Genomic DNA, 24,287 nt, shown 5'->3' with positions numbered 1-24,287 from the left:
GTAGTTCCAAGGTGGAGATTCTATCCCTCTGCCATGCAATAACGAGAGAACACACACATGCACACAGCGCATCCTCCAGGTTTATTTCTAATGGTGTTTACATTTTGTGGTGCCTAGTACAGAGAAAAATGTAATTTCCGTGCATTAAACTGTGAATAACCATGAACTGTGTGACCATTTTTGTCCAATGACTCTTTTATTGTAAAGTTGTATTTTTTTGGTGGTTATTTTCTTTTCTATTTCCTGCTTTTACAAGAGGGTCATTTGGAATAAAAGTTGTACTCCTGGAGTTTGTTCTTTGTAGTCCAGTGTGTCAGACCCACAGACACTTGAGGCCAAGAAGACCAACATGAATGTCGGCAGTGCGCAGCTGGTGGCCGTCCTATCACCTCTGACCATAGAACATCGGATAGCATTTTCTGGTCATTTCCCAACTGTTCAGCATGTTGAATGGCCACCGTTCATCGGCACCCAGCAAGCGATCTACTTCGCACTTCCTTGACACACAAACACATACACAAATCTTGTTCCGTTTCATACACACTGACCTTACATACTCACTGATCAGGCACGCGCACACACACACACACACACACAGACAGACAGACAGACACAGTCTTGTTTAGCCCACATACTTCCCCTCATAAGGGACTGGTCCACATATTGCAGTACGAGAGCAGAGTCCACTGGGAAAGCACAGGTCACCCCAGTGCATTATGGTCCACTTTGAGTTACAAATGAATCGGGGACCTCATTGAGCCAATCACAACATTCAGGCAGCAGTTCCCATCCATGCAATTGGTCCAAAGTCCTGTCCATCGTAGTGTAGTCCATATCAAGGTTATGGTCAAGCAAGGTGCTATCAGTAGTGTAGTTCCAGAACTTACTGAAAGTCTGTCCGACCAATGGGCTTGCTTATTCCTCCTTGGTTATCCCGTCCCTTAGACCTCGATGACCATACTGTCCTGTCGATGTTTGGGCTCGTTGCCCAGATTCACCTTCTCTGTACGAGTGTGCCACACCAACACCTGAGACAGAGGGGGAGAGAGGGTTAGTGTGTGTGCGCACACAAGGGAACTGATATAATTGGGTAGGCGAAAGCAAGGGTTCCACTATAGCAGAGCCAACCCTGTGAAAAGGAATGGTGCTTGTTAAAATATTAAAGAAAAGGCTCTGTGACAGAGAAAGTGAGGGAGAGTTTCAGACTGAACAGACTGATAGTTCTACCTTTTACTGTAGTACATGGAAAGTGGCTCACTTCTATTTCCAACCCAGTTGATGGTGGTCATTTGTCTGTTCACACACATGCAGTGATTGATTGTTTGGTGTAAGGCGCAATCCGTTCCCGGCTCCACATGTCATTTCTAGCACACGGCTGCTAATTGTCCCACTTTGCAAATCTAACGAGACCAATACTGCAGCCAGCGAAGCGTGCAAAGGGTGGGGAGCAGAATGTGTGTCGACATTGTTCTCCTCCCGAACCCCACCCAATATTCTGGTCCTGTCTGTAGTGAAGATTAGAATCTAGTTAGAACCAATGTGTAATAAGATGTTCTGGGAGAGGTTGGGGAGACTTGGGGAGGTTGCCTGCATGCAGTCCAGTCTGTTGGCACCCAAAGTGTGGGTTGGCAGAGTGGGCAGAGCGCCATGTGCCAGTGTGTCTAGTGATAAGTCTCCTCATTCTTCCGTATCTCTCAATCAACTGTTTTTCTCATCTCTGTCTCATTCCATTTCTCCTCTAGCCTTCCCTTCCTCCTTCTCTCTTGTCTCGTGTCTCTTTTTTGTAAACTGAACAAAAATATAAACGCAACATGCAACAATTTCAATAGGCCCTAATCTAAAACATTAATTGGGCCCTAATCTATGGATTTCACATGACTGGGAATACAGATATGCATCTGTTGGTCAGATAACCTAAAAATAAAAAAGGTAGGGCCGTGGATCAGAAAACCAGTCAGTATCTGGTGGGAACACCATTTGCCTCATGCAGCGCGACACATCTCCTTCACAGAGAGACGCAATACACGCTGTCTGCCATCTGCCCGGTACAGTTGAAATAGGGATTCAGCCGTGAAGAGCACCCTTCTCCAGCATTCCAGTGGCCATCGAAGGTGAGCATTTGCCCACTGAAGTCGGTTGCGACGCCGAACTGCAGTCAGGTCAAGACCCTGGTGAGGACGACGAGCACACAGATGAGCTTCTCTGAGATGGTTTCTGACAGTTTGTGCAGAAATTCTTTGGTTGTGCAAACCCACAGTTTCATCAGCTGTCCTGGTGGCTGGTCTCAGACGATCGCGCAGGTGAAGAAGCCGAATGTGGAGGTCCTGGGCTGGCATGGTTACACGTGGTGTGCAGTCGTGACGCCGGTTGGACGTTCTGCCAAATTCTCTAAAACGACGTTGGAGACGGCTTATGGTAGAGAAATGAATATAAAATTATCTGGTAACAGCTCTGGTGGACATTCCTGCAGTTAGCATGCCAATTGCACACTCCCTCAAAACTTGAGGCATTGTGTTGGCATTGTGTTGTGTGAAAAAGCGGCACATTTTAAAGTGCCCTTTTATTGTCCCCAGCACAAGGTTCACCTGTGTAATGATCATGCTGTTTAATCAGCTTCTTGATAATCCATCCACCTGACAGGTGTGGCATATCTTGGCAAAGGACAAATGCTCACTAACAGGGATGTAAACAAATTTGTGCACAAAATTTGAGAGAAATAAGCTTTTTGTGCGTCTGGAAAATTTCTGGGATCTTTTATTTCAGCTCATGAAACATGGGACCAACACTTTACATGTTGTGTTTATATTTTTGTTCAGTATATTTCCTCTCTGATGCTTACGGTTTGCATGTGAGGAATGTAAGCTTAACCCAGATCTGTACCTAAGGACAACCTACTATGATGTCACATCTTGCTGGCAATGTGGCCGTGGGTGATAAGTGATGATGTCACATCCTGCTAATGGTGTATATTAATATCAGCCTGCAGCGGCCCCATTAACCTAATGGGCTGATAATGATGATGACTCTAACAGTGTCATGAGCTGCACAGGAGAGGAGGGAGAGGGGTAGCCTAACTGATGAGGAGATGACACAGTCAGACAATAGGCTATATTAGGAGATAACGTTTCATCCCAGAAAGTTTAACCAATGGAAACAGTCTCACTGTAAGGACAACTCGTTTTTTTTAACCTAATAACACTGTTGCCATGGTAACAGTGATAGGCTAGACCACTCACCCTTGTGCAGTTGTTGGCTTTCGGCTCCAGGTCTCCCACCTTCGTGATCTGCTTCAGGAAGTCAGACTCCTGCATGCCAGGCTGGGAACCCCTGCGCTTAAACAGCGCCCTCGGGCTCCCCAGAACCACCTGGAGGTTTACCGCAAAACCTGGAGAAGAGGAAGAGGGGGGTTTAAGGCCTTCTATGATCATGGTTAGAGGATCATACAAAAAGTAAGTCTCAACCATTACATGTAATTCTCACATTGGATGTGCTATACTGTCAGGAGAGAGAAATTGAGAGGAGCTATTTTTTTACATTGTAGAATAATAGTGAAGACATCAGAACTATAAAATAACACATATGGAATCATGTAGTAACCAAAAAAGTTTTAAACAAATCAAAATATATTTTATATTTGAGATACTTCAAATAGCCACCCTTGATGACAGCTTTGCACACTCTTGGCATTCTCTCAGCCAGCTTCACCTGGAATGCTTTTCCAACAGTCTTTAAGGAGTTCCCACATATGCTGAGCACTTGTTGGTTGCTTTTCCTTCACTCTGCCGTCCGATTCATCCCAAACCATCTCAATTGGGTTGAGGTCGGGGTATTGTGGAGACCAGGTCATCTGATGCAGCACTTTATCACTCTCCTAAGTGTACAATACATTAGGAACACCTAACTAATATTGAGTTGCTCCCCCTTTTGCCCTCAAAACAGACTCAATTTGTCGGGCATGGACTACAAGGTGTCAAAAGTGTTTTATAGTGATGCTGGGCCATGTTGACTCCAATGCTTCCCACAGTTGTGTCAAGTTGGCTGGATGTCCTTTGGGTGGTGGACCATTCTTAATACACACGGGAAACTGTTGAGTGTGAAAAGTCCAGCAGCGTTGCAGTTCTTGACACACTCAAACTGGTGCGCCTGGCACCTACTACCATACCCAGTTCAAAGGCAGTTAAATACAGTGGGGAAAAAAAGTATTTAGTCAGCCACCAATTGTGCAAGTTCTCCCACTTAAAAAGATGAGAGAGGCCTGTCATTTTCATCATAGGTACACGTCAACTATGACAGACAAATTGAGGAAAAAAAATCCAGAAAATCACATTGTAGGATTTTTAATGATTTTATTTGCAAATGATGGTGGAAAATAAGTATTTGGTCACCTACAAACAAGCAAGATTTCTGGCTCTCACAGACCTGTAACTTCTTCTTTAAGAGGCTCCTCTGTCCTCCACTCGTTACCTGTATTAATGGCACCTGTTTGAACTTGTTATCAGTATAAAAGACACCTGTCCACAACCTCAAACAGTCACACTCCAAACTCCACTATGGCCAAGACCAAAGAGCTGTCAAAGGACACCAGAAACAAAATTGTAGACCTGCACCAGGCTGGGAAGACTGAATCTGCAATAGGTAAGCAGCTTGGTTTGAAGAAATCAACAGTGGGAGCAATTATTAGGAAATGGAAGACATACAAGACCACTGATAATCTCCCTCGATCTGGGGCTCCACGCAAGATCTCACCCCGTGGGGTCTAAATGATCACAAGAACGGTGAGCAAAAATCCCAGAACCACACGGGGGGACCTAGTGAATGACCTGCAGAGAGCTGGGACCAAAGTAACAAAGCCTACCATCAGTAACACACTACGCCGCCAGGGACTCAAATCATGCAGTGCAAGATGTGTCCCCCTGCTTAAGCCAGTACATGTCCAGGCCCGTCTGAAGTTTGCTAGAGTGCATTTGGATGATCCAGAAGAGGATTGGGAGAATGTCATATGGTCAGATGAAACCAAAATATAACTTTTTTGGTAAAAACTCAACTCGTCGTGTTTGGAGGACAAAGAATGCTGAGTTGCATCCAAAGAACACCATACCTACTGTGAAGCATGGGGGTGGAAACATCATGCTTTGGGGCTGTTTTTTCTGCAAAGGGACCAGGACGACTGATCCGTTTAAAGGAAAGAATGAATGGGGCCATGTTTCATGAGATTTTGAGTGAAAACCTCCTTCCATCAGCAAGGGCATTGAAGATGAAACGTGGCTGGGTCTTTCAGCATGACAATGATCCCAAACACACCGCCCGGGCAACGAAGGAGTGGCTTCGTAATAAGCATTTCAAGGTCCTGGAGTGGCCTAGCTAGTCTCCACACCTCAACCCCATAGAAAATCTTTGGAGGGAGTTGAAAGTCCGTGTTGCCCAGCGACAGCCCCAAAACATCACTGCTCTAGAGGAGATCTGCATGGAGGAATGGGCCAAAATACCAGCAACAGTGTGTGAAAACCTTGTGAACGCTTACAGAAAACGTTTGACCTGTGTCATTGCCAACAAAGGGTATATAACAAAGTATTGAGAAACTTTTGTTATTGACCAAATACTTTTTTTCCACCATAATTTGCAAATAAATTCATTAAAAATCCTACAATGTGATTTTCTGGATTTTTTTTTCTCATTTTGTCTGTCATAGTTGACGTGTACCTATGATGAAAATTACAGGCCTCACTCATCTTTTTAAGTGGGAGAACTTGCACAATTGGTGGCTGACTAAATACTTTTTTTCCCCACTGTATTTTCTTTCCCATTCACCGTTTGAATGGCACACATACACATCCATATCTCAAGGCTTATACATCCTTCTTTAACCTGTCTCCTCCCCTTCATCTACACAGATCAAAGTGGATTTAACAAGTAACATCAATAAGGGATCATAGCTTTCACCTGGATTCACCTGGTCAGTCTGTCATGGGGTTCCAGCAGGTGTTCCTAATGTTTTGTACACTCAGTGTATGTGCCATACCACTGGGAATGGGGTGTGCTAATGGCTGCATGGAATAGCATATTATGTGTCCTTGCCTCCTCGTTTCCAGTGAGCACACTGTTTTCTAGGCCCAAACTCTACTCATATGGGTATCCTACTACTCCACTGAGAGATTGTGAGGTTGTTTGTATAAGTGTTTGCGTGTGAGAGTGTGCATGCATGTTTATGCGCATGTCCGAGATTGTGTTGTGTATTTCCTGTATTTTGTAATCACCAGTTTAACACACACAGCTCCGCAGTGTCTGAGTTAGTCCAGTGAGATCTGCCTATTGGGTCAGTTCTATCAGGCATATTACTGAGAAATAAGTGATACCACAGTGAAAGCCCAGAAGCTGTACCAGGTATGATAGATGGGTATGAAAGCCATTATAAGATAGACATCTCTTAACCTGCAGCTAAAATGGTATGAAGATTAGTGCATCTGTTAGCAATGCCTGCCTGTCAGTGCAGTTTCTGTCTCAATAGTTTCATCCAGCTTCCTTTCCTGGCTTCCTTTTCTCTATGGTTCTGTTTCTATGCATCATATGTAAAGTAGTGAAAGTCTACACACCCTTTGCACATAACATGATGCTGCCACCACAATCCTAGAAAATACACAGGGTTTCACTCTGAGTTTTGTTGTATTGGATTTGACCTAATCCTGTAGATTTTAATTTAGGACAAAGAGCTCATTTCTTTGCTGTTTTGTCTTGCAGGAGTACTTAACGTCCTTGTTAGCTCAGCTGGTGGTCCTCTGTAGCTCAGCTGGTAGAGCACGGCGCTTGTAACGCCAAGGTAGTGGGTTCGATCCCCGGGACCACCCATACACAAAAATGTATGCACGCATGACTGTAAGTCGCTTTGGATAAAAGCGTCTGCTAAATGGCATATTATTTGTTACCAACAGAATGGATGAGCTTGAGTGATATCGACAAAAGCAATGGATATAGAGTATGTTGCACTAAGAGTTGTGCAAAGTTGGTAGAATCTTATTCAAAATGATTCACAGCTGTAATGGCTGCCAATGGTGCTTCTAACAAGTATTAACTCTGGGGTGTGAAGACATTCGCAATCAATTTTATTTTGTATTAAATGGGGAAGAAATCTATCATTTCCTTTCCCTTTGAAAATGTGCAGTATGTTGTGTAGAGCTGTAGGAAAATTGCTGTAAATGAGAATGTGTTCTCAGTCAACTTACCTGGTAAAATAAGGGTAAAATAAAAAAAATTGCCCTATCAAAATCCACTTCAGGTGAGAGCTCCACTCCAAGACAATGATGGGCAGGGCTCTGTGTGCATGTGTCTGGCAGAGATCTACAGAATTGTGTGTGTGCCTGCACCAGAAGAATACTAAACCATCTCCTCATTCTCTGTTCCAATTGTGGCCCATTAAATGAGATGGAGTAGAGATGGGACAGCTTAGTTGGCTCACTTGGCTGCTAACAATAGCCTCCAATACCACAATACAAGTTATTGAGGCAAAAAATGCAATTTACTCAATGCTCAACACTGCCCATTCTACATCAGATGTATAGTGATTAAAGGGGGCTATTGTGCGTGCGTTTGCAAGTGCGAGCACACGTGGGTGTACGCGTGTATCTGTGTCTTTGTGGGTATTGCTTGTCTGGCTGTGTCCGTTTATGTGCACGCTTGAGTGTTAGTGTGTGTGGTTAGGGGGCCACTAGATGGGTTTGTTTTGTGCAAAGAGCAAGAGAGAGAGAGGAGAAAGAGAAGGAGAGGGAAAGAGAGAGAGAGGGCTGAAGTGGTGAGCAGCATCACGGCATCCCACTTTACTTTTAAATGTGCTTAGAAGCTTGTCCCTGACTGAGCCTTTTAGAGGGAGAACAAAAACAGTCTCCCACTCCTCACCCCAAACACAAAAGGCCATTAATAGTGTGGAGCAGTTTACACCACCAAGTCGGGCCGCATTCCAAACTGACTATAACTATTGTTTCCTGAAGGAGGGAAACGAGGCACAACACAGCTATGGGGAGTTTGTGCGCTACGGCCCTCTACTGAAGAACATTTTAATCGCGCCTGACAAGGCCATTGAACACTGTGCCTCACCGGAAGCCCCGCCTTCCACAGGTGATAAACACGAGGCACGGATTCATTCTTTCAATTCAGTACCGCTCTTCACCGAGCCCAGAACTGGGCGGTACGGGTCCGAACAAATGTTGTACCTCGTTTCCCTCCTTTCAGAGAACAGTAGTTATAGTCCTAACTGTACATTCCCTTTACGCAACTCGGTACAACACAGCTACGGGGACAAGAAATCACGCCCCTAGCCGACTCCAGCTGACACCAAATGAAATGGCCTACGGCAAACCACCCAGAGTTCCAACCCAACAGAAAAACCTGTCATACCTGCGTATTACACAATCTGCTCGCTGCCTAACGACCCTCTCCTGCCCCAGCCATAAGGGCACATTGACCGATTTTCCACCTTGTCGACTCAGGTATTAGTACCAGCGACCTTTCGGTTACTGGCCCGCTAGGCTACCTGCCGCCCTAGGCTACCTGCGCCTAAATCCCTAGTGGGCGCAATGGGTTTAGAAACCGGCCTAAGACTCCGCATACCTTTTAAAAACTGCACTGCCAGGGGATGAGCCCCTGGAGTGGCACCATCAATTCCCACATAACACGCTGAAATAGCTGGCATACACACCTTCAAGCTAGAAAAGCCCCTGTATGCATGTAAATAGACCCAGAAAAAAACTTTATCATGCCCACCAGTCATAGGTACCGGTGACACTGCACCTTGTAACCCAGCTGGAAAAAGGGACAGACAGCTCTGAAAAATGTACCCCATCTGTGATAACAGACAGGGCGATACATAATTGAATCCAATTCCCAGGAATGAAATGCGTTGAGCAGGAGACAGACAGCTCATTTTGGAGTTCATAAGAACCACATAGACTGTGTGTGGGATAATAGCATGATTGCCAACCACCTACCGAGTCCATAACCTGTATCACTAAGCACCTCAAAGGGACCAGTGAGCTACAGAGAGGAATCAGCAATGAATCCCAGTAATATGCCACCTATGGGGAGGGGTGCCCTCTTTTGGACAGAGAGCGCCTCATACGCCTGAAGCCCGGCCCTTTTATGGGTACGGGAGCTCCAGCAATGGCCGACAATGTACCCAATGTAGCCAAACTCCAGCAATGGCCGACGTCAGCCATATGGCTTCTTAGACTTGCTAAGCCAGTACCCAGCTACCTGCATTATCCCCGTGGGCTAGCACTAGCCTAGCCCGCTGCCAGCAAAGAACTAGCCAAAGAACACAGCATGGCGTCTTCCTTCGGTCTCGAGAATCTCTCTGAATGCAGCACGGTCTGTTTAGAATGACCAAGCGACTGAATGCTACGTATGCTAAACGAGAGAGAGAGAGAGAGCTACACAAACAATTCCACCATTGGAGGTAGGAATTGCCAGTGGCAGTACGCTAGATAGCTAGCTCACCTTGAAAAGTCAGCTAACCTGGCTAGCACGCTATGCAGCGCTGTTTAGCTAGCCTGATCCCGTCCACATAAGATTGGATCATCAACCAAGTCTGGGAAGAAAGGTGAATGTTGCTTGACCGAGGCAGGCACAAGCGGCAGGCAGGGAGTGCTCACTGACCCGACTGCCCTCTCCCTTCAAGTCGCCTCACTTCGCCCTTAGCTGGCGACAGAGTGCACAGCAACCGGGTTGAGTTAGGGAAGTTTTTGCATGCTTCAGCCCAGGTAATGGGTGACATGTCTGGTGAGTATGCAGGCCATGGAAGTACTGGGACATTTCAGCTTCCAGGAATTGTGTCCAGATCCTTGCAACATGGGACCGTGCATTATTATGCTGAAACGTGATGGGCCTCAGGATCTCATCACGGTACCTCTGTGCATTCAAATTGCCATCAATAAAATGTATTGTGTTCGTTGTCCGTAGCTTATGCTTGCCCATACCATAACCCACTGCCACAATGGAGCACTCTGTTCACAACGTTGGCATCAGCAAACCGCTCGCCCACACGCCATCTGCCCGGTACAGTTGAAACTGGGATTCATCCGTGAAGAGGAAACACTACTCCAGGGTGCCTGTGGCCATCGAAAGTGAGCATTTACCTACTGAAGTCGATTACGACGCCGAACTGCAGTCAGGACGACTAGCACGCAGATGAGATCCCTGAGATGGTTTCTGACAGTATGTGCAGAACTTCTTTGGATGTGCAAACCCACAGTTTCATCAGCTGTCCGAGTGACTGGTCTCAGATGATCCCGCAGGTGAAGAAGCCAGATGTGGAGGTCCTGGGCTGGTGGTTACACGTGGTCTGCGGTTGTGAGGCCGGTTGGTCGTACTGCCAAATTCTCTAAAACAACGTTGGAGGTGGCTTATGGTAGAGAAATGAACATTCCTGCAGTCAGCATGCCAATTGCATGCTCCCTCAAAACTTGAGACATCTGTTGCATGTGTTGTGTGACAAAACTGCACATTTTAGAGTTGCCTTTCATTGTCCACAGCACAAGGTGCACCTGTGTAATGATCATGCTTTTTAATCAGCTTCTTGATATGCCACACCTGTCAGGTGGATGGATTATCTTGGCAAAGGAGAAATGCTCAATAACAGGGATGTAAACAAATTTGTGTACACAATTTGAGAGAAGTAACATTTTTGTGCGTATGGAACATTTCTGGGATTTTTATTTCAGCTCATGAAACATGGGACCAACACTTTCCATGTTGCGTTTATATTTTTGTTTAGTATAGTTACCAAACTTAAACACACGATGTCCAGAAGGATGAGCACGCCCTTCTTATGTGGGACAATTAAGTTGGAGCAAAGCCTGATAAATTACATAATCCAATGTGTGAATTGTTCTGCTGAGCTCAAGTTGAAGAGAAGAAGAATTTAAGGAATTAATCTGTGCCTCGAGTTTAACCTGTGAAAAGCAAGGCTTCCGGTGAGGCATGGTGTTCATTGGCCTTGTCAGGCATGATTCTAATGTTCTTCAGTAGAGGGCGCTAGCGCGCGAACTCCCCATAGCTGAGTTGATCAACTGAAAGGGAACCACTGGGGTCTGTTCCTCTACCATAGATGACTAACTACAGTAAATGCGCTTTACCTGCCATGTCGATGGCGAAGGGGCGGTCAGGCCTCCAGCCAGTGTACCAGCCCACCACTTTGCCCTTCTCCACTATGGGACGCTCGTACCGCCGCCCACTGACCAGCCCAACCGGCCACACTGACACACCCCGTGTTGAACGCATCTAGAGAAACAGAGAGGTAGAGAGAGTTAGACACACAAACACGATCACACAGAAGCCCCATGGGCCACACAGACAGACACACTGATCCAAAAACACAGGAGACGTCAAAGCAATAAGATTCTTGGTGTGAATTTGCTCCAGGCTTGTCCAGCTCTTTCATATCAGTGTAGATAGAGGATAGCAGACAAGAAGGCTGTTTTAGACTTTTGAAATGTGTCCATATGTACAACTACCCACCTAAAAAAAGGTAAAGCTGTGAAGTTGATCAACAACCACATTTATTTTATGGAAAATCCATAAGGTGTGATGGGTCCGCACTCAAAAATATTCACTCTTTTGTATTATTTTCACAGAAAAATATTTGTACCTACACACTGAAGAAACCTGCAAACGTCTGTGTACGCTATCCCTGATGCAGTGATAAGAATAAAACATTTTTTTTTAATGAAGTAAGCTTTACGCAACATCTTTTTGAGTGCAGACCCATCACACCTATTTTCTTATCTGAATTTCCGGGTTTTATGCACCAACCAAACTTCTGGGAGAGCGCTATGGTGCCCTTTTGATTAGCTTTTGTGGAAAAGCTGAGATGTCTGATTAAATCTGAAAAGGGGAAAATAAACTTGGCTAGACTCCTTGCTTCACTGGATTCTACACTAAATGAAATAGCAGAGTAGAACAAGACCTGGGTACATTTTCACTGTGAATTAATTCACACACAACCGGGAGCAGGGTAGAGCCAGACTGTGTGTGGGGAAGTGTGTAGCCTTGGAGTGTGGAACACCTGAAGGGTATGTCTGTTTAATTCACAGCCCTGTGTGTGTGTGTGTGCGCGCGTGTGTGCGCGTGCGTAGGCATGTGCGTGTCAAGTCAAGTCCAAAATTATTGGCATCCTTGATTAAGATGAGCAAAAAAGACTGTATAAAACAAAGAATACATATACTGAGCTATATTGTATGCTCAAAAACAAGTAATTATTTGTATCTCTCAAAAAGATAGGGGTCAAAAGTATTGGCACCCCTGTTTTCAATACCTTTTAATACCTCACCTTGCCAGGATAACGGCACAGAGCCCTTTTTCTAAAATGTTTTATGAGATTGGAGAACATTGGGAGGGATCTTAGATCATTCCTCAATACGAAATCTTTCCAGATCCTTGATATCCTTCATCTGCGCTTCTGGACTGCCCAATTCAATTCAAACCACAGGTTTTTAATGGGGTTCAAGTCCAGAGACTGACCCTTGCAAAATGTTGATTTTGTGGTCAATTAACAATTTCTTTGTGGATTTTCATGTGTGCTTGGGGTTATTGTCTTGCTGGAAAATCCACTTGTGGCCAAGTTTCCGCCTCCTAGTAGAGGCAACCAGGTTTGACCTTAACAAGGGCCCCAGGACCAGTGGAAGCAAAATAGCCCAATAATATCAAAGATCCACCACCATATTTTACAGTAGGTATGGGGTTATATTCTGTTTATGCATCCTTATTTTGACGCCAAACCCACCACTGGTGTTCGTGGCCAAAGAGCTCTAATTTCATGTTATCCAACAAATGTAAATGGCTGGAATTGGAACCAGTGATATGGTAAGATGACATGAAAATAAGCTCCAATGTGTTCTCTAATCTCATAAAACATTTTAGACTCAGTGCCATTATCCTCCAAGGTGAGGTATTACTCCCAGCACTCAACAGACTGATGGGAAAGCTCTCTCTCTCCCTCTCTCCCTCCCTCTCCCCCTTTACTCCTGAGTGATGCACACATCTTTGAATCCCGCTCTTCTAATGCTATGCCCCTTGACCTTGCGTGACGCTATAACACTTCCCCCCTTTCTGTTTCCGCTACAGTTGTTTTTCCAAAGGCTTCTGCTCGGGTCTATAAAAACGGCAATGAAAAGAGAGTGAGTGTCCGTTCACTCACTGTGTTCTGCTCCTGTGTGTAGCCTTTATTTTAGCTTTGTGGTACAGCATCTTTTCCACCTGTAATGGTCTTTGATGGGTTTTTAACCTGAGTAGCCTGATGAAGACTGTTGTGGATGAATCATATAGATGACACTAGGGAGCAGCAAAAAATGAGTGGACATTCATTTGGTTCTAATTAGGTTTTGTCCAGCTCCTGTGCCTCATTTGGATATGCATAATTCCTCCAATTAATGGAGACTAAGGTATGGTTCAGGTGTTTAAAATGGCACTCCTATAGGTCTGACATGATTGGATAGTTGTGAGGAATATAGTGGAAATTCCACCCAGCCTATCAGAAGGCAAGGTGAAACATTTATCATAGTGTTGCTTCTCTCTGATCCTTTCAGATCTACAGGAGTGCCTATGGGGGTAGGAGTCATACGTTAATCTGAGAGACTAGGATCGATGAGAGCAGCGGAATGAAATAACTGTGGTATCAATTATCCAATCACATACAGATCAGTGATTACTTCAAGGAAGGGAGGAAAGAAGGATAAATGTTCAATTGGACTAGCGCCTCAAAGCGAAAGCACAGGGAGACCTGGGAACTGTAAAGACTGACTAAAAGCTCCAGCCGGCATAGACCCAGACTGTGAAGACCAACATCAACCTCTAACACCCGAGTTAATCAATACCCTTCAGACAGAATCCCTCTGCAGAGAATTCTAGCTATAAAAGTGGATGGAGAGAAGATACAAATGTTTTTGTTTTTGTGACCTATAACATCCACTGGCTCTTTGATAGCGTTTTGGGACATGGAGGTAACCAGAGCCCATTATTGAAATAAATTGGAGTGAGACACAGTAGCGGAGTTCCTGGTCTCTATCTGAAAGGGAAGTGCTGTCCAGAGGCATCATCTGGCTGAGTGGTAGAGAAAATGGTAAAACCTCAAAGGATACCATATCCCATATGTAGTGCACTACTTTTGACCAGAGCCAGGGGAATGGGGAAATACGGGAATACAGCAGGTTACCATTTGAGATGCAGCCATGTCATCTATCTAATATTGAGTAGCAACTTAGTCAGTGAATGCCTAGGCTGCCTTTGTTTACGCCATATTAACAGAGGTAATATATGAAGTGTATGTATATACAATGGGACTTTAATGATACATTATAAATCCATTATAAATGTGTTTCTCCCCCAGAAAAGAAGCTGTCATTTCATTGAGTGCTCCAATTCTCTTTCGGATTTTAATCAAGCCTTCTCCATGTGTCATTAATATGCATAGCGGGAGCAATGAGAGCGAGAGGGAGAAAAAAAGAATGAATCAAATTAGAGGAGAGAAAATTAAGAGGTTATGAAATTGTGATGCAATGATGCATGATGTGTTTGTGTGGGGGATGGAGGTATGTTTGCTGTGTCTGCGTGAATAATAAAGTGTGTGTGTGTGTGTGTGTGTGCATGTGTGTGTGCGTGTTTGTGTTCTAAGGGCATTGTTTCTGTCTCCATCCTTTCGAATCAGCTGGGGGTGGGGTGGGTTCAGGGTTGGAGGGTAGACAATGCCAGCATTTAGACAGACTCACACTGCTCCTGAGGGAATAGACAAGGACAGGGATGAGGAGGGGGGAGAGAGGGAGCAGGGGGTAGTACATGAGAAAAGGGAGAAAAGGAGGACACAGGGAAAGAGGGAAGAGTATAGAAAAGGAAAGAAGGAAGGAAATGGGAGAGGACAGGCTGCAGGAATAAATCGAATCACATTTTATTTGTCACATGCTTCGTAAACAACAGGTGTAGACTAACAGTGAAATGCTTACTTACGGGCCCTTCCCAACAATGCAGAGAGAAAAATAGAAAAAGAATAGCGAAAAAGGAATGATAACATATACAGTACTGAGTCGATGTGCAGGGGTACGAGGTCACAGTGAGTACAGTGCCTTCGGAAAGTATTCAGACCCCTTGACTTCTTCCACATTTTGTTATGCTACAGCCTTATTCTAAAATTGATTAAATAAATAAAAATGGTCAGCAATCTACACACAATACCCCATAATGACAAAGTGAAAACTATTTTTTAGAACATTTTGCTAATTTGTAAAAAAAACGGAAATATCACATTTACATAAGTATTCAGATCCTTTACTCAGTACTTTGTTGAAGCACCTTTGGCAGCGATTACAGCTTGGAGTCTTCTTGGGTATGATGCTACAAGCTTGGCACACCTGTATTTGGGGAGTTTCTCCCATTCTTCTCTGCAGATCCTCTCAAGCTCTGTCAGGTTGGATGGGGAGCATTGCTGCACAGCTATTTTCAGGTCTCTCCAGAGATGTTAGATCGGGTTCAAGTCCGGCCTCTGGCTGGGCCACTCAAGGACATTCAGATACTTGTCCCGAAGCCACTCCTGCATTGTCTTGGCTGTGTGCTTAGGGTCATTGTCCTGTTGGAAGGTGAACCTTCACCCCAGTCTGAGGTCCTGAGCACTCTGGAGCAGGTTTTCATCAAGGATCTCTCTGTACTTTGCTCCGTTCATCTTTCCCTCGATCCTGACTAGTCTCCCAGTCCCTGCCGCTGAAAAACATCCCCACAGCATGATGCTGCCACCACCATGCTTCACCGTAGGGATGGTGCCATGTTTCCTCCAGACGTGACGCTTGGCATTCAGGTCAAAGAGTTCAATCTTGGTTTCATCAGACAAGAGAGTCATGTTTTCATGGTCTGAGAGTCTTTAGGTGCCTTTTGGCAAACTCCAAGCGGGTTGTCATGTGCCTTTTACTGAGGAGTGGCTTCCGTCTGGCCACTCTACCATAAAGGCCTGATTGGTGGAGTGCTGCAGAGATGTTTGTCCTTCTGGAAGGTTCTCCCATCTCCACAGAGGAACTCTAGAGCTCTGTCAGAGTGACCATCGGGTTCTTGGTCACCTCCATGACCAAGGCCCTTCTCCCCCGTTTGCTCAGTTTGGCTGGGCTGCCAGCTCTAGGATGAGCCTTGGTGGTTTCAAACTTCTTCCATTTAAGAATGATGGAGGCCATTGTGTTCTTGGGGACCTTCAATGCTGCAGAAATATTTTGGTACCCTTCCCCAGATCTGTGCCTCGACACAATCCATTCTCGGAGCTCTACGGACAATTCCTTTGACCTCATGGCTTGGTTTTTGCTCTGATATGCACTGTCAACTGTGGGACCTTATATAGACAGGAGTGTTCCTTTCAAAATCATGTCCAATCAATTTAATTTACCACAAGTGGACTCCTATCAAGTTGTAGAAACATCTCAAGGATGATCAATGGAAACAGGATGTACCTGAGCTCAATTTCGAATCTAATAGCAAAGGGTCTGAATACTTCTATAAATAAGGTATTTCTGTTTTTTGTTTTTAATACATTTGTCTACCACCGTCGTGTTGTCAGCAAACCTAATGATGGTGTTGGAGTCGTTCATGGCCACGCAGTCGTGGGTGACCAGGGAGTACAGTAGGGGACTAAGCACGCACCCCTGAGGGGCCCCCATGTTGAGGGTCAGCTTGGAGAGCACTATGGTGTTGAACACTGAGATGTAGTCGATGAACAGCATTCTCACATACTGTAGGTGTTTCTCTTGTCCAGGTGGGAGAGGACAGTATGGAGTACAATCGAGATTGCGTCATCTGTGGATCTGTTGGGGCGGTATGTGTCTGGGATGATGGTGTTGATGTGAGCCATGAGCAGCCATTCAAAGCATTTCATGGCTACAGATGTGAGTGTTACATTTTAGTGCATTCATCTTAGGATAGCTAGGTGGGACAACCACATATCACAGGCATAGAAAGTAAATTTTTCCTCAACAATGTTGTTATCAGTAGAGTCAGAGCTAGAAGGGGGGATGGGTTTGGGGCTGGTTAAGTGTTTTTTTTTTTTTTGGGGGGTCGAGGTGAGGAGGAGGATTATTTAAGATACTGTTTGAAGAGGTAGGGTTTCAGATGTTTTCGGAAGATGGGCAGGGACTCTGCTGTCCTAGCTTCAAGGGGAAGCTGGTTCCACCATTGGGGTGCCAGGACAGAGAAGAGTTTGGACTGGGCTGAGCGGGAGGGCCAAGAGACCTGAGGTGGCAGAACGGAGTGCTTGGGTTGGGGTGTAGGGTATCAGCATAGCCTGATGGTAGGGAGGAGCAGTTTCTCTTACTGTTCCGTAGGTAAGCACCATGGTCTTGTATTGGATGTGAGCTTAGACTGGAAGCCAATGGAGTGTGCGGAGTGACATGAGAGAACTTGGGTAGGTTGAAAACCAGGCAGGCTGCTGTGTTCTGGATAAGTTGCAGGGGTTTGATGGCACAAGCGGGGAGCCCAGCCAACAGCGAGTTGCAGTGGTCCAGACGGGAGAGGACAAGTGCCTGGATTAGGACCTGCGCCGCTTCCTGTGTGAGGTAGGGTCGTACTCTACGGATGTTGTAGAGCATGAACCTGCAGGAGCGGGTCACTGCTTTGATATTTGCAGAGAATGACAGGGTGTTGTCCAGGGTCACGCCAAAGTTCTTTGCACTCTGGGAGGACGACACTGTGGAGTTGTCAACCGTGATGGAGATGTCTTTGAGCGGGCAGGCCTTCCCCTGGAGGAAGAGCAGTTCCGTCTTGTCGAGGTTGAACTTGAGGTGGTGGGCCGACATCCAAGCTGAGATATCTGCCAGGCATGCAGAGATGCGTGTCACCACCTAGGTGTCAGAAGGGGGGAAGGAGAAAAGTAGTTGAGTGTCATCCACATAGCAATGATAGGAGAGACCATGTGAGGATATGACGGAGCTGAGTGACTTGGTGTATAGAGAGAAGTGAGAGGGCATAGAACCGATCCCTGGGGGACACCAGTAGTGAGAGTACGTGGTGCAGACACAGATCCTCTCAACGTCACCTGGTAGGAGCGGCCTGCCAGGTAGGATGCAATCCAAGAGTGTGCATAGCCTGAAACACCCAGCCCTGAGAGGGTGGAGAGGATGATTTGATGGTTTACGGTGTTGAAGGCAGCGGATAGATCTAGGAGGATGAGAACAGAGGAGAGAGAGTCAGCTTTGGCAGTGCGGAGAGCCTCCGTGACACAGAGAAGTGCAGTCTCGGTTGAGTGACCCGTCTTGAAGCCTGACTGGTTAGGGTCAAGAAGATCGTTCTGAGAGAGATAACAAGAAAGTTGATCAGAGACAGCACGCTGAAGTGTTTTGGAAAGGAAAGAAAGAAGGGATACAGGTCTATAGTTTTTGACGTCAGATGAGTCGAGTGTTGGTATCTTGAGGAGGGGAGCAACTTGGGCCAATTGTCATTTAGACAGGTTACCTTGGCGTTCTTAGGCACAGGGACTATGGTGGTCTGCTTGAAACATGTAGGTATTACAGACTGGGACAGGGAGAGGTTAAAAATGTCAGTGAAGACACTTGCCAGCTGGTCAGCGCATGCTCTGAGTACGCATCTTGGTAATCCGTCTGGCCTGCGGCCTTGTGAATGTTAACCTGTTTAAAGGTCTTACTCAAATCGGCTACGGAGAGCGAGATCACACAGTCGTCCTGAACAGCTGGTGCTCTCATCCATGGTTCAGTGTTGCTTGCCTCGACGTGAGCATAGAAGGTATTTAGCTTGTCTGGTAGGCTCGCGTGACCGGGCACTTTGCGGCTGGATTACTGTTTGTAATCTGTGACAATTTTCAAGCCCTGCCACATCTAACAAGCATCATAAACCGGCGTAGTAGGATTTCATCTTAGTCCTGTATTGACCCTTTGCCTGTTTGATGGCTCGTCGGAGGTCGTAGCAGGATTTCATATAAGTGTCCGGATTAGAGTCCCGCTCCTTAAAAGCGGCAGCCCTAGCCTTTAGCTCAGTGCGGATGTTACCTGTAATCCATGGCTTCTGGTTGGGATATGTACGTGTGGTCACTGTGGGGACGACGTCGTCGATGCACTTATTAATGAAACTGGTTACATTTGTGGTAAACTCCTCAATGTTATCGGATTAATCCTGGAACATATTCCAGTCTGTGCTAGCGAAACAGTCCTGTAGCTAGGCATCCGCTTCATTAGACCACTTCCGTATTGAGCGTGTCACTGGTACTTCCTGTTTGAGTTTTTGCTTGTAAGGAGGAATCAGGAGGATGGAGTTATGGTCAGATTTGTCAACGGGAGGGCGTGGGGGAGCCTTGTATGCGATTCTGTGTATGGAGTAAAGGTGATCTAGAATTTTGTCGCCTCTAGTTGCACAGGTGACATGCTGGTAAAAATTTGGTAAAACGGATTTCAGTTTCCCTGCATTAAAATCACAGGCCATGAGTAGCACCAGCTCTGGGTGTGCATTTTCTTGTTTGCTAACGGCCCTATACAGCTTGTTGAGTATGGTCTTAATGCTAGCATTGGTTTGTGGTGGTAAATAAATATATATTAAAATTATCTTGGTAAATAGTATGGTCTGCAGCTTATCATGAGGTATTCTAACTCAGGCGAGCAAAAACTTGAGACTTCCTTTACATTAGAGATCGCGCACCAGCTGTTGTTAACAAAGAGACACACCCCTCCCCCTCATATTCAGCCAGGACACCCGTGATACAAGTCAGTATTCGACGTCCATCCATGTCTGAGGACGTCTGGAGATTACGTGGAAACTGGCCACTAGGGGCAACAGTGAGCGCTGTTACCTTCAAGTAGGTTTCGGTTTTGCTAGTGCATTATGGACAGGGATGGCAGATGGGCATAAGCATCTGATTCCAACGGTTGCAAGTTCAAATCCAGTGATATAAAGTTGTTTTTGATATTTTAGTTTTAAGCCTATCCCAAACCATACCTTAACCATTCGGAGTTAATGCCTAACCTTAAATATGTGGAGTTAATGCCTAAACGTAACCTTAAACAGTTAAAAATTTGACATTTGGAACAACCTCGAAATTTGACGTTTGAGAAACATGGATGAATGTCTAATTCTGAGAACTGTGAGAACTAGTTGCTCATATTACCCAAGGCTGTCAAATAAGGGAAAGAGAGAGGGAGGGGTTGAGGGGCTTGGGACTGGAGAGGAGAAAGAGAGGGAGATTAGAAAAGGTGTGCCAGTAACGTGTAACCAGAGCTAGTATAAAATCAAATGCCTTTTCTCACACCCTGTTCTACGTTCATCACCCCTATCACCTCCTCCACCTTTCTCACCCCTCTATCTTCTTCACTACTCTACCCTTCCCTTTCTCCCTTCTCCCCTCCATCCACTCAGACACGGACAATTTCTCTCTTTGAGATTCTCTCCTTTTTGCTTTAGCTCCCAGAGAGAAGAAAACTATCCAGTATGTAATTATGATAATTGCTCACATTGGTTTGATTGAATTGGATTTTGCTCTTTCGTTCTTTCTTGCAGTTCCTTTGTGCCCTTTCAATGAGCCTACTGTACACTCTGAAACCATGGCTCTTGATTGAATTTGTCCTGACAATGTGTCAGTGTATTTCAAGTCCAATTCTTGTCACATATGTAGGCCTATCTTCCACACCAATTAATAGTATTCTCATTTCAGCAAGTTGTTTCTACACATGTAGTCATTGGTAAGCCAATAGGCCTGCCATTTCCTTCAAGCCTTTGAGTGAACAGGTTTATTTGACAAGCTGTCTGGTTGCAGTAATTTTAAAGTCAGACCAATGCACATTTCTGACAGCAGACTGGCTGACAGACTATGTTTAGCTAAACACTTTGGAGCCATTCAGTATTGGCTATGGTGCTGCAGTTATACTGCTAGCGCTAGCTCACGACTCCCCACTGCCCATCTGGCCTGGCTGTGAGTGGGGAGAGGAGAGAGGTAGGCTAGGCTATGATGTGCACGGCTCTGTTTGTTGACACCCCATTCCGGGGCAGCAAATTTGGCGGAATGTCTCGCACACATAATGAATTGCACCGAGCCGTGACTTTTTATTGCTTGAGAACAGAGAAAACATCCAATGATCTGTCTTTATGCAAAGCGTTTCCGGCTGGCTTCCTCTTGAACTCAGAAATAATACAGAAGAGAGAAAAAACTGAAACTATTTCAGGTGTTGTTTCATCGCGTCTAGGATGATCAAATATCTCTTCTAAAATCAGTAAGCCTATAGTGACATCACTCACTCACTCAGTAGTAATTGAATGGTGGTGGTATTGTGAGAGAATTGAATAGGATGTTATTAATTATGCATTAATAGGCTCTTCATAATGTTTTTACTCATTGTCTACAAATTCAGTTCTAATGTGTTCTAACTCTATATTATTTATTCTGGACACAAAACGTCTTTATGAAAAAATGTGCCTGTTTGACAGCGGCACTATCTGTGCAATACTAAAATCAACAGCATAACAGGTTTGACAGGTTATTACCACTATATGTCACATTATTATCACTATACGACAGATCATTACCAAACTATGACAGACTATTACCATGGAGAGGAGTTCTGTAATGACCTGGATAAGGTGGGGAGAGCAGGCTGACTATCAGCCAATCAAATAACTGATATTTACACAGGCCTATTTTGGAGCTGCGGCTAGACATTGCCATTAGACACATATTTAGGCTCAGTTTATCTCCCCAAATTGTAACTTAAGCCAGACCTTCCCAAACCTTTTTGGGGCCGGGGACCCCTTTTTTGATAGCACATTCATCAGGGACCCCCTCAAAATCATAACACAGCTCTGACTTTAGAGTGCAATAAAAATAGCATACAAGGACTTTTACTATGACTGTTGCAGGACATGACTGGACTAACCAAGTCTTGGGCCATGGGGAAAAAAAACATTTTAAAGGCCCCCTCTTCAAATCCGATAATGTATTTTTATTTTTCAATGTAATTTCCTGCAATTCTAAAAAATTTCCCATAGGGCAGAGAGACTATTTAGCAGTTTTAAATCTTAAATTACATTTAGGTTAAAAACCTAAGGGCACCCTCTTGACAGCGAAGAGAACATTTACGTTTTAGAGTACATTTCCTGCAATTCTACACATTTTGCCATGGGGCGTAGAGAAAATGTTGCAGTTTTAAAGCAAGTTTGCTGTAATACTACACATTTTCCATGGGGCGGAGAGAAGATTTAGCAATTTTCTAATTAATTTCATGCAATAAAAAATAATATCAGTGGGGCGTAGAGAAAAATTTGCAGTTTTAGAGTACATTTCCTGCAATTCTACACATTTTGCCATGGGGCGGAGAGAAGATTTAGCAATTTTATAACTAATTTCTACAACATCTTTCGTGGGGCGGAGAGTAAAATGTGCGGTTTTACAGCTAATTTCCTGCAATTCTACACATTTTGCCATAGGGTGGAGACAAATGTTTGCAGTTTTTAATATGATATCTGATGATCAATGTGGGCCCCACGGTCAGTTATTCGCCAAGTTTAGATAGCTGGCCACTAGGCTAACATACCAATCTAAAACATTTTAGCTGCCATAACAAGAGAAAAACTGCTGATGCAAAACCACAGGTTTTTGTTCTATCCAGAATCAGTGCCTGGACACAGTGGCCCTCAAGGACCAGAGTTAGCCCTTGAAGATATCCTAGGCTCATTTCAATATGTTGTCTGATTGCACACATAGGCTATCTGAAGACCCTTATATTAGCAAACTGATAAGCTTTGGTCTGTGTGTGAATGACATCATATGCCATGTAGCCTATCTGTCATTAATGTGATTTATTACCTCTTCAAACAGTTCCAGACTGTATGTGTTGTCATCGTCTGCGAAGAATACTACCCCCGCGTCATTCCGCGAGCGATGCGACCTCAGCCATGACAGAGCCATGTTCCTCTGCTCAGTAGCACGAGGCATCCCGGTCCGTTTGAACCGGCGGGGCGTGAAGATGTTCAAGTGTGTGTATGGCATCCCGGAGCGGGCGAGAAAGCGCGCCACCAGCTCTGTGCGCACGCTCGAGTCCTCCACTACGATCCAGTGGAAGCGAGGAACCTGGCGGAAGGTGTTTGCGAGCCGGGTAAATTCAGCTTTCTGGACTGGCCGGTTGTAGGTCGGGGTGATGGCGTAGATTACCGGTAGAGCAGAACGGTTGGCCCGAGGAAGTCTTGTTCGGTCGTGTCGCTGTGCGCCCCCTGCGCGGCCCAGGACTGGACTTCGGACGGATGTCCTCTTGGTGTCAATATCGATCATGATGATGACGATGAGGACCCAGGGCAGGAGAATGAAGAAGCGGCTGTAGAAGAGCGATTTCATTTTGCCGAAGTTAGGTGATAAACGAGCCTTGCACTCACTCTACCTCACTCTCTCCATCACATCCAAGCATACCACCACGTTCGTTCAACAAAAATGTGTACTCTCCAAAGCTATTTTAAGTGACAATGTAAGACCCATTTTTAGAAATGAGGACTTTGTTTATCTCCAATAAACTAATAAATAACAAAATTCATCCCGTTTAGGGTTATGAAAACATAGTCACGTCCGCGTCCCGTAGGGACTGTTTGCTGATGAGTCTCCTCCCGGATGAAAGTGGAGAAGTGCCTCATATCCCTCGAACGACAGAGCGACGAAACGAACCCCTCAAAAACAACATTTAATCCCACACGGAATCTTCACACGCCTTCAGCCCACAACCTTTTCGATAAACTAGAAATAGCTTTTGGCAGACCTATCCACCGGCCGCTACTCCCGTAGTGTCCGGGAGAAAGGGTCATCATTCCCGGGCTGGATGCGGTTTGAGTCGGTGTCTGGTGGGCAGTGGGGAAGAGCAGGTGCGGGAGCGTCAGTGCAGAGAGAGGAGAGACAGCGATGAGAGGGGACGGGAAAGACTGGAATGGACAGGGAGAGGGAGAGAAAGAGAGAGGAGGAGGGGAGAGAGAAAGGGAGGCTTTGTTATGCTGCTAGAGAAACGTCAGTGTCTGCTGAGGATGGAGATAAACTCCAAAGAGAGCGAGAGAGAGAGAGAGAGAGAGAGAGAGAGAGAGAGAGAGAGAGAGAGAGAGAGAGAGAGAGAGAGAGAGAGAGAGAGAGAGAAAAGCACCATCTTTTGATAAAACGTTTGCTTTCGTTCAAAATGATAATCTGAACTTTGATTTGAACTGCAGGTTGTCCTCACCAGACCAATTGAGCTGGCAGCATTACAATGAATCTCTCTGGAAGCTAGGGAAATCAGTAGCCTATAGCAGAACATTCATTTAGACTCCGTCTTGTTGCAACC

At 45.3% G+C, this 24,287-nt stretch overlaps 1 protein-coding gene across 1 annotated transcript; it reads right to left on the bottom strand.

The window, feature by feature from the left end:
* Positions 1–60: 60 nt before the first annotated feature.
* LOC121570751 (galactosylgalactosylxylosylprotein 3-beta-glucuronosyltransferase 2) lies at positions 61–23,989 on the bottom strand. Its single transcript, XM_041882203.2, has 4 exons — positions 22,802–23,989; positions 11,121–11,265; positions 3,237–3,385; positions 61–1,028 (listed from the first exon to the last, which is right to left on the bottom strand). The coding sequence occupies exons 1-4, from the start codon at positions 23,324–23,326 to the stop codon at positions 942–944; spliced, it is 906 nt and encodes a 301-aa protein (XP_041738137.1). The 5' UTR covers positions 23,327–23,989; the 3' UTR covers positions 61–941.
* Positions 23,990–24,287: the final 298 nt, after the last annotated feature.

The sequence above is a fragment of the Coregonus clupeaformis genome, chromosome 1 (genome assembly GCF_020615455.1).
Source record: "Coregonus clupeaformis isolate EN_2021a chromosome 1, ASM2061545v1, whole genome shotgun sequence".
NCBI lineage: Eukaryota > Metazoa > Chordata > Actinopteri > Salmoniformes > Salmonidae > Coregonus > Coregonus clupeaformis.
Note: the sequence above shows the minus strand (reverse complement) of the source record. Positions and strands in the feature narration are given on the sequence as shown.